Here is a 17,597-nt window from a genome sequence, read left to right as displayed (position 1 = left end):
ATTTATAGCAACTAAGGGCTATAAAAACCTTGATGCATAGATTTTTAGCTTTCATTGTACAACAACTTTTTACGGATAATATCGGATAAGAGTTTTGTGTCAGCATCTAGTGCGAGTGTTATTCGTATGACCTTAGGTGCACATTTTATACATTAATAGACAAAAAACTTTGTACATATAATACGGGATAACTATTTTGTGACAGCATCTAAACATCATACTTATTTATAGTTACTACGGGTTATAAAATGGAAGGAATTACCTTCATGATTTAATTATATAAATTTTAATTTTTTATTATATAAAAACTTTATGCGGATAATATCGCATATGAATTTCTAAGTTCTTCAGTTTACTTGCATTTTCTTTATTTCACATACTTGCACACCTGTCCGTATAAACGCGAAAAACGTTCATATGACTTCAATTTACTTATTTTAAATTTTTAATACAAAAACTTTCTACGGATAGTTTCGGAAAACTGTTTTGCAACAGCAGCTAGTTTGTTTTACTATTTACTTTCCGTTTCTGTAAGTTTAACTATAGTTTAAGCATTTTGAACAGTAGAGATAACAGCGGAAATTTATTAAATAAAAATGTTTTTATTCTTTATGAATATTTTTATTGGGTTATTACTTTTATTGTGTTTTTATTGCGTGAAATGCGGTATACTTTTCATTGCAACCTACAAATTTGCTTACGGCAGCTGTTTATGTAAGACCGCTTTCGATGCTAAAGGCTTTGCCTTAGCTCACATTTCAATTTTATTCATGCACGTATGAAAACTAGCCTCCGAATGAACTACAACTTGTTTTGAAGTTAAAATTGTTTTTTGTGTTTAATACTTTAATATTGGACAATAATTATTCAAAAAAAAAAAATTATTATATTAGAAAGTAAATTTTCACATTTCTAGCAGATAAATTTATTTTGCCTAAAATCAACATATTTTTTGCCAATTTTAATTTTGAAGAAACTACTCTGGCGTCGGTTAAGCCTTTTCGATGTGTCTATATATGGATAAACCCGTATAATGCCTTTGTAGCCTTATTTGATTTGATGTGGAATGGAATGTTAAATATGCGAACTTTCCTCCGGATAAGTTCGGATAATTAGTTTTCTGTGTTTATTTCGTTTAATTTGTTTTAGCGTTGCTTAATCTCAAATTACATTTTTCTTTCCTCAAAGGCAGACGTAGTGGAAATTGTAGGTTAAGATGTTAAGGTTTTTTTTTTTAATAGAAATCTTCTTGGATAAACCCGTATATTGCCTTTGTATCCTTATTTTATCTATTTTGAGTGTTTAAGGTAGGAACCTTACTCCGGATAATTTTTCGGATAATTATGTAATATATAACTAAACTCGCATAACGTCTTTGTAGCCTACTTTTGGCTATTTTGAGTGTTAAAGTTAGGAAGCTTCCTCCTGATAAATTTCAGATATGTTCGGATAATTATTTTTTGCGTTTATTTTGCTTAATTCACATTTCGGTTGCTCTGAAACATATTCAACATTCAAATTTTAAGTTCAAACTTAAGAAATCTGTTCAAATAAAATATAAAACAGAGATCGTTAGCAGCCAATTAAAAATTACTCGAATCGCTTCGAATGCTACATATGGCTGTGTTTTTCAATATTAATGAGGTAGGATTTAAAAACCGGCACATAACTGTTCGCTTGCATACACAATACAATTCTGAGTGTATTGCATGTGTCGAAAAAAAACCAAATGTGTACTATTGATATTTCATGCCATATGGCAAGTCCAGCGTTTGCCTCGCGCTTGGCAATTTTCACTGCTGTTGTCGATTTTTTCAACGCTTCAGCTAACTTTATAAATGCCAAAGCGATTATTTTGCAAACTAAATAATTGAAGCATTTCAAATTCAACGCAAATTAGCAAATTTTACACGTTAACCATGCGCTCAAAAGTCACGTTCGACAGCCATTCGCTCTTTTCCATGGAGATTAACCACCGACAATCGACAAGCGTCGAAGTGCCAACAATTTCCGATTTTGGGTTTTTCCTATTGGCTTTTTTCTGCGCTTTTACGATTTGCTGTTTTCCTTGGTTATTTTGTTGTCGAAAATGTAGCTGCTGTGTTATTGCCACTTATTTCACATTTAACAAGAAAAAATAATGGGTTCCTACAAAAACAAAACAACAAAAAGCTTAATACAAAAAACAAAAAAAGATCAAGCCAAGAGTAGTCGAGGAATGACCGCTAGCGGGCAGATAGCATTTTTTAGAAACAGAGAAAATGCAAAATAAAAGATAGCCAAGCCGCACGTTTAAGAAACCATTTGAAGCTTAAAAAGTCAGACCTCTCGTGCATGTGTCGGTTCGTTTGGTTGGCAGCGCTTTTGGCGGGCGCTTGCAGGTAGCTAATGGCGTGACAAGCTAGCTGGCCAGCCCAGCCACTCGTTGGAGCGAACGCGCAAAAACAAAATTACAGACGATCTGTTTTTCTGTTGTTTTTTTTTTACCCTAGCGCTGTAGAAGTTAGCTGAAAACCGGTTTTTGTGCTGTTTCTAATTCCCAACTGTTGTTAATTATTTGCTGTTTGTTGCCACTTTTTTCTTTTTATTTGTATTATTTTTGTTTTTAAGTTTTTAACTTTATCTGCCACTCGTTTATCTTTATTTTGCTTTGCTGCTTATCGCCACTACTCGCCGCTTCCACATTTGCTGTATTAATTCATTTTGGCGTCACCCCTCAAGGTCGATGATTTGCCATAAGTAGCATCTTACCTTACCGCGCCACACCGCGCCTATCTCGCTTTACCCCAACTTGTCTCCACTTGTCTGCCTTCCTTTGCCTCATACCGTAGCTCTTGAACCCAACTAGACGGGTTTCCAATGTTTTTAAGCTCCCATGCGATTTCTCCTATCAAATTTTTTCATATATTTTTAATTTGCTTTAGTTAGCTGTCATTCTTTATCTGCGATAAATTCCTTTTATTGCTTGTCGCCTTTTTATTTGCCTTCTACTATTTGCAAAAGAAAAAAAAACGATTTTGTTATGAGTCTAAAAAACAAACAAAGGAAAATACCAATAACACAAACACATTCACACACATCGTTGCTTGGCGCTCATTAATCAAATAAGACAATATTCATTTTAAATGCGTTTGCTGTGTTGCTTTAGAGAAATGAAATATTCAATGAATATATGGAAATTGATTTGAGTTGAATAAATAATACGCTTCAAAGTGAATGAAAATAAACAACGAAATACAAAACAAAAGAGGTAAAAAAATTGCAATAAAAATGTCGTCCATCTTCTGTAATCAATTTATGCAAATCAGTAATATTGACGTTGATTAAAAATATATGAGTCTTTTATTAATTCCATGAAAAACTATAATTATCACGACAGTGCTGGAATGTTTGTCTAATGGCTGTTTTCACCTGAAGTATGAAAATAAATGCGCAAACACGGTGACTCATAAAATATGCAGCGAAGTCACGCTTTTGTTTAACTACTTTGCATTTGAATAAATGGCTCCGGATAACCTCGGATAACTACTTTATATTTGAATAACTATTTTATATTTAAATAAATGTCTCCGGATAAGCACGAATAATTTTTTCCCACTTGTTTGTCTACTTTATATTTAAATAAATGTCTCTGGATAAGCGCGGATAATTTGTTCACACTTGTTTAACTACTTTATATTTGAATAATTGTTTTCGGATAAGCTGGGATAATTTTCACTCTTGTTTAACTACTTTATATTGGAATACATGTCTCCGGATAAGCTCGGATAATTTTGGCATAATTTAAAATCATTTATTTCGTATTTATAATTAACACATCTACGGATAATCATGGATAAATATTATTCATTAGAAACCAAGGTATTTAACTTAATTAACTTGCATATTATTGCAAACTATGCAATCCAATGTACAAAACTAGACATTTATGTAAGAAATTGCGGACGCGCCGATACTTATCCTCTAGCACATGCGTGTTCCTTTCATGATCCTAATTTATCTGTGCGTAAAAATCTGGGGTTAAGTTCGAATAATTTCTTTTTACTTTGAATTCGTTTATTTTTAATATGTGACACAATTCTTTGTAGGTTAAGTTAGGCTAGGTTGACCTGGCTGGCTGAAAGCCATCACATAGACCTATTGGTCCTTAGTGCTACCAGATGGGGCTAAACCTTTACGTTTCTTTGTAGTAGACATCTTGTAATACGTCTGCGTCTTTTGCGAATCTAAATAAACTCTGAAGCTCTATCCCCGAGAGGATAATGTTCCTTGTAACACTGGAGAAATATTTCTTGATGGATAATCAATCTTAGGCCACCACTTTGCTATGTAGTATGCAAACAAATAACAAAAGTTCAATGGTTCAAGGAAGAATTTTCGAAAAAACGTTTTTTTAAACCTTCCGACTTGCTCCCTGCTTGTGTATTTCTAATTTCATTATGCATAAATACTTTCGGAAAATCACGGATAATATGTTTGAGCAGTAATCCGTGTATTGCCTATTTTTAATAAACAGAGGACCTGAGGATAATGTGGTTGAGTGATATTTACTTTATTTTTGTTTCGACTCATACTTTTTTTCTAGTCTAATTTTTCTTAGACGCAAAAACATTTTCTCACACCTTCCGACTTGCTCCCTGCTTGCGTATTTCTAATTTCTATATGAATACATACTTTCGGATAAGCCGGATAACATATTGGCAGCAGTAATTCGTTTATTTTTAATTTTTAACTCGCAAATTTTCTGAATTATAACTTTTTTTAAACTAATTTTTCTTCGAGTGAATACCAACATTTACTTTCTATTTTTTATAAACATAGTTTCAAGTAGTTTATCATATTCACACTTTTAGTCTAGTCGATAAACCATTGATTTTTTTTTATTCAGAATACATTTTTGAAAGTTATAACAGCACTTTTTTTAAAAACAAAAGAAACAAATTTCTTCGGAAAAATGTTTAGTCACTAACCTACATACTTTTGTTCTCGTATAGTTTTATAATTGTGAACAAAAGTTTGTTTGATGATCAGGGATAGGCGCTGGTTGGTAGTAATTCTAATTTTGTGTTTATCCGGCTAAGTTCTGGATTATTTCTGTCGGATAATTCGGCATGCTTTATCCATATAAAATGTTTATGATGTACGAATCCTCTGTTTCTATGCCAAATCATTTGGGATAAGATCATACATTTGCTTAGGGCTGTTATTCTTTCCATTTGAAGTGCACAAACTTGCCTCGGATAAATACGGATAACCTTTTTTGAAACGAAATTTTATTTTAAAAATTTCTTAAATTTTTTTTAACAGCGATTTTCTTGTCATCTTACGGGATACGCGCGGATAAAAATTCTCTGAACGAAATTTAACTATTTTAAAAAGTTTTTGACACGTCTTTCATTAGCAATGTTCTTTTGTTGTTTTGCATAACTGCAGATAATTGTTTTCGAAACGAAAGATATTTTTTTGAGCTTCCTTATATTATTGCTGAATAAGTAATAGCGCAAGTTTGTGTAGTTTTTATAAACGAGATGTTGTTTTAATGCCCCCTTTGAAACAATTTTCTTATACCTCACCTTCCTTTTTTTAGGGTTCCATTGAAGAATGGCTACAGCTGTTACGCCTCGAAGAATACATCCAACCGTTGCTCGATCAAAACTACAAAACTGTACGCGATGTAACTCAAGTCACTTGGGAAGACTTGGAGGACATTGGTATTGTTAAGCTGGGACATCAGAAGAAGATTCTATTGGCCATTAAGCGTGTAAAAGATATCATAAGTGGAAAGTGGAATCCAGGCGGCACCAATGCTTACCAACAACAGGTGAGTGAATATAAGAACAAGAAAAAGGTAAAACCATGGCAATTTAGTTTATTTTTATGACTTTACATTATCTGAGAACTTGTTTTTTAAAATTTAGTAAAAATTTATTTTACTCTTTAATTCATTATAATTTAGTTTTTCCTAAATTTCTTCTCTTTTTCGGTTATTTTAATTTAATTCAATTTGTGATTTCTGTTGCTGCCTGCCATGCCTGCCATGCATACTCTCGCACCTGATTAATTCATATCGAAACCATCCAACCGAAGGATTATCGCAATAAGGTTTGGCCCACTGCCGTGCCACTACCCACTACACCAACATATTTGCCAACCACGCGCGTTTCGTGGGACGATTCCAAAATTTATGCTTCGCCCGGCGTTGATGCCGTCTACTTTTGCACCGGCAACCATCACGAGTGCTGCAATGGCAACGATGTGGTGCCCATTAAGGTGAGCGAGCGCACAATTGCGAGACGGCCAGCTGGCATTTTCAAAAGAACACCGAACAAGTGTAGGCGGCTGCTAAATGGCGCAGCTGCATTTTTTGGTCTTTAAATAATTTTTCAATAATTTCTTTATAAAACCATTTATTTTTGTGCATTTGTTTTTTTTTTTTTGCGAACCAACCCACTCTTTGTTCGTTTAAACGCCAACATATTTTTCTCTCTCCTTCACACCCACGCGCGCTTTTTCATTTAGGTGCGCCAGCCACGCGGCAAAAGCTTAGAATCACTCGAGGATATTCACGACAATAGCACACGCAGCCATTTGACCTTTAGCCATTATACAGCCACTGATTATGGCCACTTTGCGCATCCAACGCCTGCAATGCAACAGCAACATCATCAACAAGCCTTGCAACACCAACAGCAACAACATCAGCAGGCCATGCAGCATCATCAGGCCGCATTAATGGGCGGCGCTGTTGTGGGCGGACCAGGTGGTGCTGGCGGTGCACGCTTGCTTAGCAATCCAGCCGCTATGGTGAGTATTGGATGCAAAATGAGATTTGCTCTTTAAAAATAAGGGGATTTTGTTTGATTGTTATTAAGATTGAGTTGACTAACAAGTATTTCTTACAAATATTATATTAATTTACATCGCTCCGGATAAACCCGGATAAGTATTTTGTAGTTCACATACCTCATATAGTTGCAATCAATTTTTTATAGAAAATAGGTCTGGGATAAGCCTGGAGAAGTTTCTTTTAAAAAAATATTAATTCGTATAGCTCCGGATAAACTCAGATAAGTACTTTTTAGTTGCAATCAATAATTTTTTTTATAGAAAATATGTTCAGGATTAGCTTGGGTAACCTTCTTTTAAAAAATATTAATTCGTATCGCTCCGGATAAACTCGGATAAGTGTTTTTTGTTCGCGTTCTTCATATAGTTGCATTCAATAATATTTTTTACAAAAAACATGTCCAGGATAAGCCTGGATGAGCTTCTTTTATGCCGCATAAGCGCTTTTTTGCGAATAGCTTACTTTTATTTGCGTGTATTAATTTTGTTTAATAAAATAAATCCTTTTCTATAGGCAAAGTAAATACATATTTTCAAGTTAATTAAAATAACAAAGCTAAAAAACGGATAGTTGGGTTATGATTTTGAATCTCCCATTTTTAGTTTTTGGTATACTAATTTCTTTCGGATTGAGTTGGATAAGCGGTTACGCGTTTTAATTCGTGTATTCCCGTGTTTCATAATTTTTCCCCCCAAATAATATTGTATGATAGTTTAATGGCTTTTTGAATTTTTATTACACCGACGAGTTCGGTATGCATTTCTTTGCTTATAATGGTTTTTTTTCTTATTGCGTCGTAATTTTTTCTCCAAAAAACTTATGGATAAACACAAAAATTTGTTCTTATCACCTCCGATTTCTCAAATGGCAATGAATTGCTCTATTTGTAGTTACTTTGCCGTATTTTAGGAATTTTGCTTCCCGGATAACAGCGCATAAATTTCAACACTTTCGTCGGAAAACTGAGTTATGATTTTAAATCGTCCATTTTGAGTTTTTGATATACTAACTTCTTTCGCATAGCGTCGGATAAGTGCTTATGCGTTTTAATTCGATTATTTCCAATTTCTCTCAAAAAATGTCCTGAATAATTGCAAGCACTTGCTCTTATAACCTTTAACTAGTAGTTTTATATGCAAAAAATTGTTATAGCATAAGATTACGTTGTCCCTACATTGAATTTTCACCTCTGAATACCATCGGATCAGTTTTTGCTTATACCTGATAATTTATTTATGATTTTAATTTGTGTTTTTGTATTTCTAAGTCTTTTTGTATTCCTATTTCAAGATAAATCGTCACATATTCCAAACTTAAATGTTTGAAAATCTCTAACTGCTGTAGGATTCAATATAATCCTTACTTATTATTTCAACAATGTTCAAGCATTAAGTGCCTTATTTTTGAAAAACAAAAAAAAAATCTCTACATCCTCAAAAAGCTGTATAAAACCATACAACTCTCTGTTTTTAACATTTCTATGCTTTATTTCTCATTTACTTCAGTCTTGGCGCCGCTCTTACGACGATGGTGATATCACTCCCACCAACGATGCCACTCGCGAACTTATGTACGAGGAGGGTGGTGGCACATTGCCCCGTCAGCAGCGCGGCATTTTGCAGCGGGCCGTGTTGAATAGCATGCCGCCTTTGGAGCATCACTACATGAATGCAGCTGCTGCAGCAGAATATGTATGTCATGCAGCTGGTTTGGGCGTTGGCGGAGGCGTGCCAGGTGCGGGCGCACATGTCGGTAGTGCCGGCGCCGCTGTCGGCGCATCTGGCTGTGTTTTGGACGGTGCCGGTCTGAACGCAGTAAGTTGCATATTGATTACATGTTTATTTATGCTAACTTATTTTGATTTTTCTATTTCCATTCAACTCCACTCCCTGCACCAGTCCTACTTGACCGGCAGTCCAATGAGTAATAAGAAAATCGCACCAGAACCACCGCGTCGCCATTGCAGTATACGAAATTCACGTACGTTGAGTGCGGATAGCGCGCAACAGCAGCAACAATTGCAACAACAACAACAGCAGATTGCCGTGCATGCCGGTGCCGCAGTAACGCCTGGCCTCTACTATGGCGGTGCTGGTGGCATGCACCATGGCGGCATGTACATGACGCATGCGCAGCAACAGGCAGCAGCGGCGGCCGCAGCAGCAGCAGCCAATCAACCGATCTACGCGAATTACGCAACCATACAGCAGACCACGGCGGAAATACACTGCGAGAAATTCCATGACAATAAGGTAAGAGAGATTTTAAAGTAAGAAATTTTTCATGTTGCATAACATTTTTGCTTACTACGCCACCACAGTCAAATTCCAGCATCGATTCCATCGACACCATACCATTTGCCAACGAAAACACAGGCACCATCAAGCAACGCTTACTCAATCGCCAAGATATTGGTGGTCAGCAGCAGCCCTTGCAATCGAGCACCACTTCGCATCTGCATTCCTCCTCGTCGTCGTCCTCTTCATCGTCGACCAACACCATTGCCAACATAGCGCACTCATTCCACTCGCTTAAAACATCTGCCTCGCTGCACGACGCTTCGCTGATACGCAGCGACAGCATCGGCAGCAACACGAGCGGTGGCAGCGCCGGTGCCAGTACCGGTGGTAGCGGCAGTGGCTTACTGCTCTTGCGCTCACCCACATTACAATATCCACCGACTGATGCAACGAATGCCGTTAGCGGCGGCGGCGGCTCCTCAACGACTATCACCACCACAGCGGATTTGCATACGCCCAGCGGCGCTGAAGGTACTGGGGAAGCAACGTGTGAAGGCGGCGTTCCAACAGTTGGCAGTGAAGACGCCGATGCGTCAGGTGCATCTGCTGGTGCGAATACAGCTACGATTCCGACGCCTGGCCAAAAGGTGTCTGTGAATGTGCTCAACGACATTGGCAACATGTTGGCCAATTTAACAGACGAACTAGACGCCATGCTGGAGGAGGAGAAACGTATTGGCCTGAATATCGATAGTGAATAAACATAAGTGGGGTATCATTCATAGGGTAATGCACAGGTACATTCATACATACATACATTCACACATTCATACATACATTCTTGCGTGTTAAAGTGAGAAATGGGATTTAAATGTTAGTGTGTGGGTACATAAATTGTTAGTGGGACATAAGCGCTCGTTTGGGCTTCAATTCAAAGCGGATAGCCGATAATTTTTTTTTTACTTTTAATTGATTACTTCCATGAAAATTTCCTGCTTGTTGTTGTGATAGCAGCATAAATATTCCCCACACATGGATTTTAATTGTTTCAACCATAAAATGTTGCTAAACAAGATCGGATAAGAGTTTCGTAGTAAATATTTTTTTTTTCTAATAACAGTTTGCACCTTTTATGATCAGAATAGGGCATGTTGTAACTTCGGATAAGAATTGATTATACTTGAATAAAGCCTTTTACGCATTTCCGTTGTTTCATGCATTTATTGTTAAAACTTTCAGAATTTCTAGACAGAAAACAATATTAGATTACAGCTGTATTTTTTTTTTTTGTTTTTTTGTTGTCATTAAATGGTTGCTCTACTTTTTCTTTATATACTGCTTTAGCAAATGTTTCGTTGTTTCAGTGTTTTAAAAATTTTAAAGTTTTTTCACAAATATAACGTAGTCGGAGTAAAAATTGCTCTGGATAATTCCGGATAAGTCTTTTAAAACTAACGTAGGATAAATATTTGTGTTTGAATTTAGTCTCTTCATCTATTCCAATAACTTCTAGTATTAAAAATGGTTCTGGATAACTCCGGATAAGTATTTTAAAGCAAGAGCATAAATTTGCATGCTCACAAGATATTTTTCCTATGGCTCGCAATGGTGTCAACATGATTTTAGTGAAAATTTTTTTCCATTCCCACACAAAACACAATTTTCCTCATATTATTTTCGATACTCCGATAAACCCAAGCATATCTCCGCTTATTATCTCTATTGGTGCGTGAATAGCCATCAGAGCGTCATCTCGAATTGCGAATTTGTAACAAAGCACACCATAAACACTTCTTTCGAAATATTCAATCCCAACGCCTCCTAGTGGGTTAATTTTGTACTACTGAAATTTTCCATAGAAAATTATATGAACCAAAAGCAATTTTTTTTCCAAATATAATTCTGCATAGTAACCTTGAAATGCAGTAACAAAAAATGCGCTATGTTTTTCTTTTTTTTTCATTCATAGACGAAATATAAAACTCTCTAGTATTAAAAAAGTACCCTCCAGGAGCTGATTACATTAAAAAGATTCATGAAAACTGAAAAACTGAGTATGCAATATTGCTATGTAAAATGTATAGTTTCATAGTTTATAGTTTTGCATAAGAAATTTTTCCTGGGTAATATAAAAAAATAGATTTTCGTCGCACGGTGAAATGTGCCCTTAGAATTGAAGCTCATGCGCGCATGCGTAGCTTGATTGCGTTTAACACTTTAGTGTCGTAGTTGTCAGTTTTTTCATGTTTTACAAAAATACGTAGGTTTTATGATTTATCTACAAATTGATTTTTATAAATTACGATTACTGTAAATACGCCCAGAAAAAGCGTAGATATCATATAAATTCGTATTTGTATTATTTATTATGTTTTTTTTTTATGTTTTCAAAGAAATATGTAGAATATGGTTTTTACACCATTTTTAAATGTTTATTTTCTCGTAGTTCACGAACTAGAAATTTTAATGTTCAAATTGTCGGGGTTTTGTGTACTTTTATCGCTGTATTTGTGTGAAAACTGCTGTTTTGGGGTAAGTGCTGGCCAAAGGCAAAAACGAACTAATGTGATTGCAAATTCCAATGAAAAAAATTAAATATTAACTGAAACAAACGCAATTTTAAAGACTTAAAAGCGCTAATAAAATTGTATGCAGCGATAACCCGAAAAACCCCACTGTAAGTTTAAATTATCTTTGCAATATACTGTTATTATTCTGCTGCGGCACTCATTGGAGCCGTGTGTGTTTGTGCCTGACATGCCGGTAATAGGCGTTGGGTTCGATTTCTACTTCGGTCATAGAACACAAAATTTTATTCCAATAGGCATTCAGCCATCGCCGCATCAGCATATCTCTGAGTTTTTTGTTGTTGTTGTAGTAGCATAAACATTCCCCATTCATGTGCTAGGAATGCTGTTGAAGTACCAGTCCTTGGCCGGATATAAATCCGGGTCGTTCCGGTTACGCAGCTCACGCTTTTTGTTTTTGTCTTAAAAGCAACCTATATCGGCAAGTTTGGCCTAAATAGCTTTTAATTGTAAAAGCGACATACTCTTAGATGTTTTTTTTATTTTTTTTTATTTTTTATTTTTTTTTTTCATTGAAATTTCAAACACATTGAAATCACCAAATTGCCCTGTTGCTAGGTCATTCCTACCTAATTGTGTATTATTGTATTTTAAGTTAATTTCGTTTTTTTTTTGTTTTTTTTATTTTTTTTTTAACAAATACAAACACATTTTCATTTATAATGCTAAACACATTCCAAAAAACTTCTAAATACTCCATTCACAATATAGTACGCATATCCAAACGTAACTCAGCAGTAAATACCCCAAAACAGCAGTGCGCAAAAAAATGCGGAAAAAATCATTGCATTTTTCTTAAGGAAAATTTGAAAATCCCTGAAACTCGAAAAATTCATAACTCACTATATCATTACTCTGTGACATATTTTCATAAATTAAATCCAAATCAAGTAAAGAACAACCAACAACAACTAAAACAACAAGCAACAGCATATTTAGAAGTAAAAATAAGAAAACTAAAAGTTGGAAAAGCTTTTAAAACAAAATGATGTATACTTTTGTACTATTTAAATACACTAAAAGAATAACAATTAAATATATACATACATATTTATATTAAATTAAATTTAAAATAAAATAAATAAGTGTTAACATTATATAGTGGAAATGTAGCGAAAGGTGCATAGACTTGACTTAAGCAAAAACAAAAACAAAACAAGAAATTACATACATACAGAAAAATTTACTTAAAATATTAAATACAGAGGTGTGCGATGTTGGAAGATTGATAAAAAATTGCTGGTACTATTTTTTCTATATAGAAAGAAGGCACGATTTTTGTAAACAAAAAAAAATAACAAAATGATACAGACAAACTACTAAAGAAATTGAGAAGAAACAGTAATAGCTTTCTCCTACTCAATCGCCTGTACCATTCTCTCTCCCTCTCACATAACCACACACTCAAGCCCATAAACACACATACACCATACACAGAACTTCAAAAAATCCGTATCAGTGAATTCCATTGCGATAAATTAACTTTAATTCTAATAGCATAATCTACAGATGTAAAACAAAATCCATTTGCATACAATTTAACAACAAAAAAATTTATAAAAATTATTTAAAAAAAAAAACATATAATCGTAAAATAGACTAAACAGCAAAACTAAAAAGCACAGCAACAAATCGAGGAAAGAAAGAGAGAAGAAAAGCCTAAATCATATAAAGTGCAGTGACTTGAAAAATTCCAACAGCAACAACTATCAAATAAATAAAAGAAAATATAATAAAAAATAAATTAAATAAATATAGGCGTTTATAGAATTAAACAACAAAAACAAAAAAACTGAACATAAGAACAAAATGAAGCGAAAAAGAGCATAATACGCACGCAGCCGGCATATATATTATTAGCTTAATTTACAAAAACAAAAAAAAATATTTTTAAGTAAATGAAAGCGGCGTTAATGTGTATGTGTTTATTTCTTTAAAATGTTTTTTTTATATCCTCTTTTTTTACAAAAGTAATGACACGCCTCTTTATTTGTATGCAAATGCCAATTGCCTTATTTTGAATTATATATGTATACATGTCTGTATATTTACATTCCATTTTTATAAAAAAAATATTTTTTATTTGAATGCGTACATATTCTAGCGCGTTAAAGAGTTCACGGCGGCCGCGAGCATTTAAAAAATATGTATTTTATTTTCTATGTATGTATTTTAATATTATGTATTAAAATTAATTCTATTCACTTCTTATATTTGAAAAAAAAAAGAAAAACAAGCATACATATGCGCCGATGTACCGTTGAATTGTAAAGTTTACTGCTAATCGCTTAATAGTAATGAAATGATTTATCATTATAATTTAAATTCTAATTATTATTATTATTTTAGTGATGAATGGGCAACAAAAACAACTTGAAATCAAAATGATTATGTAAGTGTTATTTCCATATAAATAAATTTATATACAAGTAAAAATATTATAGCAAAAAAAAAAGAAATAAATAAATATAGATATGAAACAAACGGACAACAACAACAACAAAAAAATATATAAAATATAAAAATATGCACAAATGGTTTTTTATTGATTTGAAAATGTTCGTTGCAACATTTAGCTGGTAGTGTTTCCGCCGCCAGCGACATGCTGCTCAGCGGTTGTTTAATTTGCGAGACCTTAAGGCCAGTACTAAGTTCACAGCCGTGAAGTAGCGCCAGCAATATGCATATTATTTGCCGTGAAATGTTGCTAGCAACATTGATTGTCAAGTCAGAAGAAACATCAAAAAGGAAATGGTACAAATGCAAACAAACAAATTTATATGAGCATCGCCCCAGAAGCAATTGGAAACATGTTGCTGGCATCATGTTGCTGACATGCTTTCACGGCCGAGAACAAGGCGCATTCATTAAAGGTGGTGGTACCAACAACAATGTTCTGTACGTTTGATTGCCAAAGCAAAGTATTGGCGAAGTACAAACAAATAGTGAATTCGCCTTGGGTATATTCAGAAACGCATTATAATGCGCAACGTACTTTTGCAGTGTTGGCAATGCGTTCAGAAATGCAAATATGGCAGTACTGCAAATGCATCGCGTTCCAAAACGCCATTTTTGTATCAAACGTCACGCATTATTTGCAGGAAAAATTTTAATACTGCCGCTGATTACGCTAATATGATGTCTGATGAAAAGTGAGTATAAAACTAATTTTTTTAGCTTTTAATGCAAAGATATATTAAATATACGTTATTAAAACAATATTTTATTACATTTTTCTTGATTTTAGCGATTATCTAAGTACATCGGAAGTAAAGTTGCTTCTCAGAGTCCGACTGAGCATGGAAAGTGAATTTGCTTCAGGGAGGAGGAAAGAGTGTTTTGTGGAATACGGTGGCGGAAGAAATAAAAAAAAGTGAATACAGATTTGAAAATATACGGGCAAATCACGCAGCGAAAATTTTCTAATTGTTTCAAAAAAAGATTTTTTTTTTTTTGAAAATTGGAAAAGTAATGAATTACAATCACAATGAAAAAGCATTAGCGACTAGGAAAAAAAGATTTATTTTTGGGAATTTTTCGTTTTAATGAACATCTTACTATATGTGATCTTCTTTTTAGCTTTACACGTCTTTTTTTCTTTAATTTAGCAAAAAAATATCACTTTTTACTTCAAATATATCGTCAACAACTAAACTCAATAATACTTCCATTTTAGTGTAAAACGCGTTCATAAATGCAACAAATCTTTTTGCAAATCTTTAACAAATCTATCAATTGCATCACTTGTCAAATTGGCAGTGTTGCCAGCGCTGCAATTACTGCGCATTTATAATGCGTTTCTGAATATACCCCTTGTTTTATTCTGAGCTGACACATGGACACGACGAAAGAAAAAAAAAACAAATCAGTTGATTTACCAACACTCACTTTATCAGATTCGCCTTGGCTGAAAGCTACTTTGCCTTGAAATTCATACTTAATTCCACGCATATTTCACGGCAAGACAATTTGTATGCATTTCGACAGTCATTTTACGTGGAAAGCGAACTTAATACTTTGATTAAGATAATTTTTATGGATTTTGACAGCCATTTCATGTGAAACACGAACTTAGTACCATGCTTTACCAGAAGACTGTCTTAAAGCTAAAAAAAAATGTAACACCTAGGGTCTTTGCAAGGATAATAAATTACAAGTTTGGGCCTTCTCAAGCAAAATTGTGAGAGTTACATCGACTGCCACGGTATAGCGGTTTCGGCAGTAGAATTGTGCCCACTTATTTCTTATGCTCTTTCAATCACACGTTCTGACGACAACGAAGTCACCTGAGCAATGCCTGCATTGATTTTTTCTTATATCAGTTTTGTCGTTAAGAAACCGCTGCCACATACCCTTTTGCCCCAGCAAATCAGCTGATTCATTAAAAATCGCTGAGAGCCAATTAGCGGTCTTATGTTGGTCACAACTTCTGAATTCTCTTTACCGTGACATCTTTGGGTGGTTAGCTGCAAATATTTTTTCTCCGTCGACATTTCGTGCAAGATCCACGTCGGTGTGGTAAATAAAGTGGCATAGGTCATCGATAACGTTGCCTATTTTTATTCTAGAAAATTTACTCGCTGTTGACATGCTCGGTGCGGCGGTAGCAGTTCTTAGAGAGTTGCATGGTTTTAGATTTTGTTTTTGTAGTTTCGTACCATATTTTTTTTCATAATGCAAAAAATAAACCTGAACTTTTTCATTGAAATAACTAACTTTATATGGAGCTAATTGACTTCATGACTTAATTTTGATCTTGAACTCACTGCGTTTATGAACATACAGATCAACGTAAATAAAACAACATTGATTTTTACAATCATTTTTTTGGGCGAAATGTACTTTTTTATAATTTTTAATAAAATCTTTATATGGTAACGCCATAAAAGTCAATTTTACCAAAGCGACAAATCTGTACCAAATTGATTGCACCTTCGGTGTGTTCAGCAGCGCAAAATTTATTATCGATAACTCCACTTCTAATGGCTTTACGTTGATTACAAATGCTATCTGGCCTTACTTTGAAAATTATCCCAAGGTGGCACCATCGTTGATACCACTTCCTCTTTTACTTGACATTCATACTGTCATTTATGTTTTGCTACTTCCACCATTCGCTCTATGTGCTGCCACAGTCCGCTGCTGAAGCAAGCGTCAACGCTGTCATTTTCTCTGAATCGTTGTTGCATGTTAGACGGCTGACTGGCATTGTTGGGAGTCGAATAAGAGTCAACAAAAAGCAAAAATCAAACACAATTCTGCAAATAGTGAAGCGCTGCCTCAGTCAGTGGCTGTCAAATCTTCAGCGATTCGTATAGAGAAAAATAAATAACAAAGTCGATACTAAAAAAGTGAAAAAAACGGTGTGTAAAGTCAGACACAAAACAAAATTGCCAGCTACGTGAAGGATGGATGGCTGGTAATAAACGGAAATTAATATAAAGATTTGAAGTTTAAAGTTCAAATGTTATTCAATCTATTCGATTTAAAATTTAAAGTGAAGTGCGGGTTTGCGAAAAATTATATAAGTACGTGCAAATACATATTTTTGGGCGAATACATAAATTGCGCGAACACACGGTCTGCCAGCGGAGTAGGAGAAGAGCCGCTCGTTCTCAAAAGGCTGCCTGGAATGTCCATATTGTATATTTCCAAATTGTTATGCTATAATTGGTGAGACGAAAGTCGCAACAGCACTGGCTATAACAAAACTATATTTTGTCTATCCATTTGTTTAATTGCACAAAAATATCGATTATACGTAAGGCCATTTTCAGCTCTAGAAATTTGTGAAAAAGTGAAAATATTCCAAATGTACGCGCGGTGAAAGAAAGTATGTACATACATACAGCCGCATGCTAACAACAAATCACTTATAAGGCAAAGGCAATTCACGTCAATGGATGTACATACATTCATTTG

General features: G+C 34.5%; 2 protein-coding genes across 8 annotated transcripts in view; both read left to right on the top strand.

Moving 5' to 3' along the window:
• The window catches only part of LOC129244573 (uncharacterized), an 81,740-nt gene extending 69,818 nt beyond the window's left edge, over positions 1-11,922 (top strand). For 6 of the 7 annotated variants that reach the window (XM_054882280.1, XM_054882276.1, XM_054882278.1 and 3 more), the window contains 6 exons: positions 5,588-5,821; positions 6,088-6,270; positions 6,520-6,804; positions 8,353-8,661; positions 8,746-9,099; positions 9,168-10,379. In XM_054882280.1, coding sequence (XP_054738255.1) covers positions 5,588-5,821; positions 6,088-6,270; positions 6,520-6,804; positions 8,353-8,661; positions 8,746-9,099; positions 9,168-9,848 — 2,046 coding nt within the window. In that variant the 3' untranslated portion in view covers positions 9,849-10,379. Of the gene's footprint in view, positions 1-5,587; positions 5,822-6,087; positions 6,271-6,519; positions 6,805-8,352; positions 8,662-8,745; positions 9,100-9,167; positions 10,380-11,533 lie in introns of those variants that run through there. The other variant, XM_054882281.1, reaches the window with a different exon arrangement.
• A 4,900-nt stretch (positions 11,923-16,822) lies between these two features.
• LOC129243541 (SH3 domain-binding protein 5 homolog) overlaps positions 16,823-17,597 on the top strand; it is a 73,805-nt gene continuing 73,030 nt past the window's right edge. Inside the window, exon 1 of the mRNA XM_054880619.1 lies at positions 16,823-17,094. The gene's annotated coding sequence lies outside the window, so the exon portion shown is untranslated. The remainder of the gene's footprint in view (positions 17,095-17,597) is intronic.

Source organism: Anastrepha obliqua, chromosome 4 (genome assembly GCF_027943255.1).
Source record: "Anastrepha obliqua isolate idAnaObli1 chromosome 4, idAnaObli1_1.0, whole genome shotgun sequence".
NCBI classification, from domain to species: Eukaryota; Metazoa; Arthropoda; class Insecta; order Diptera; family Tephritidae; genus Anastrepha; species Anastrepha obliqua.
The sequence above is the reverse complement of the archived record's forward strand: the minus strand, read 5'-3'. Positions and strand labels throughout refer to the sequence as shown.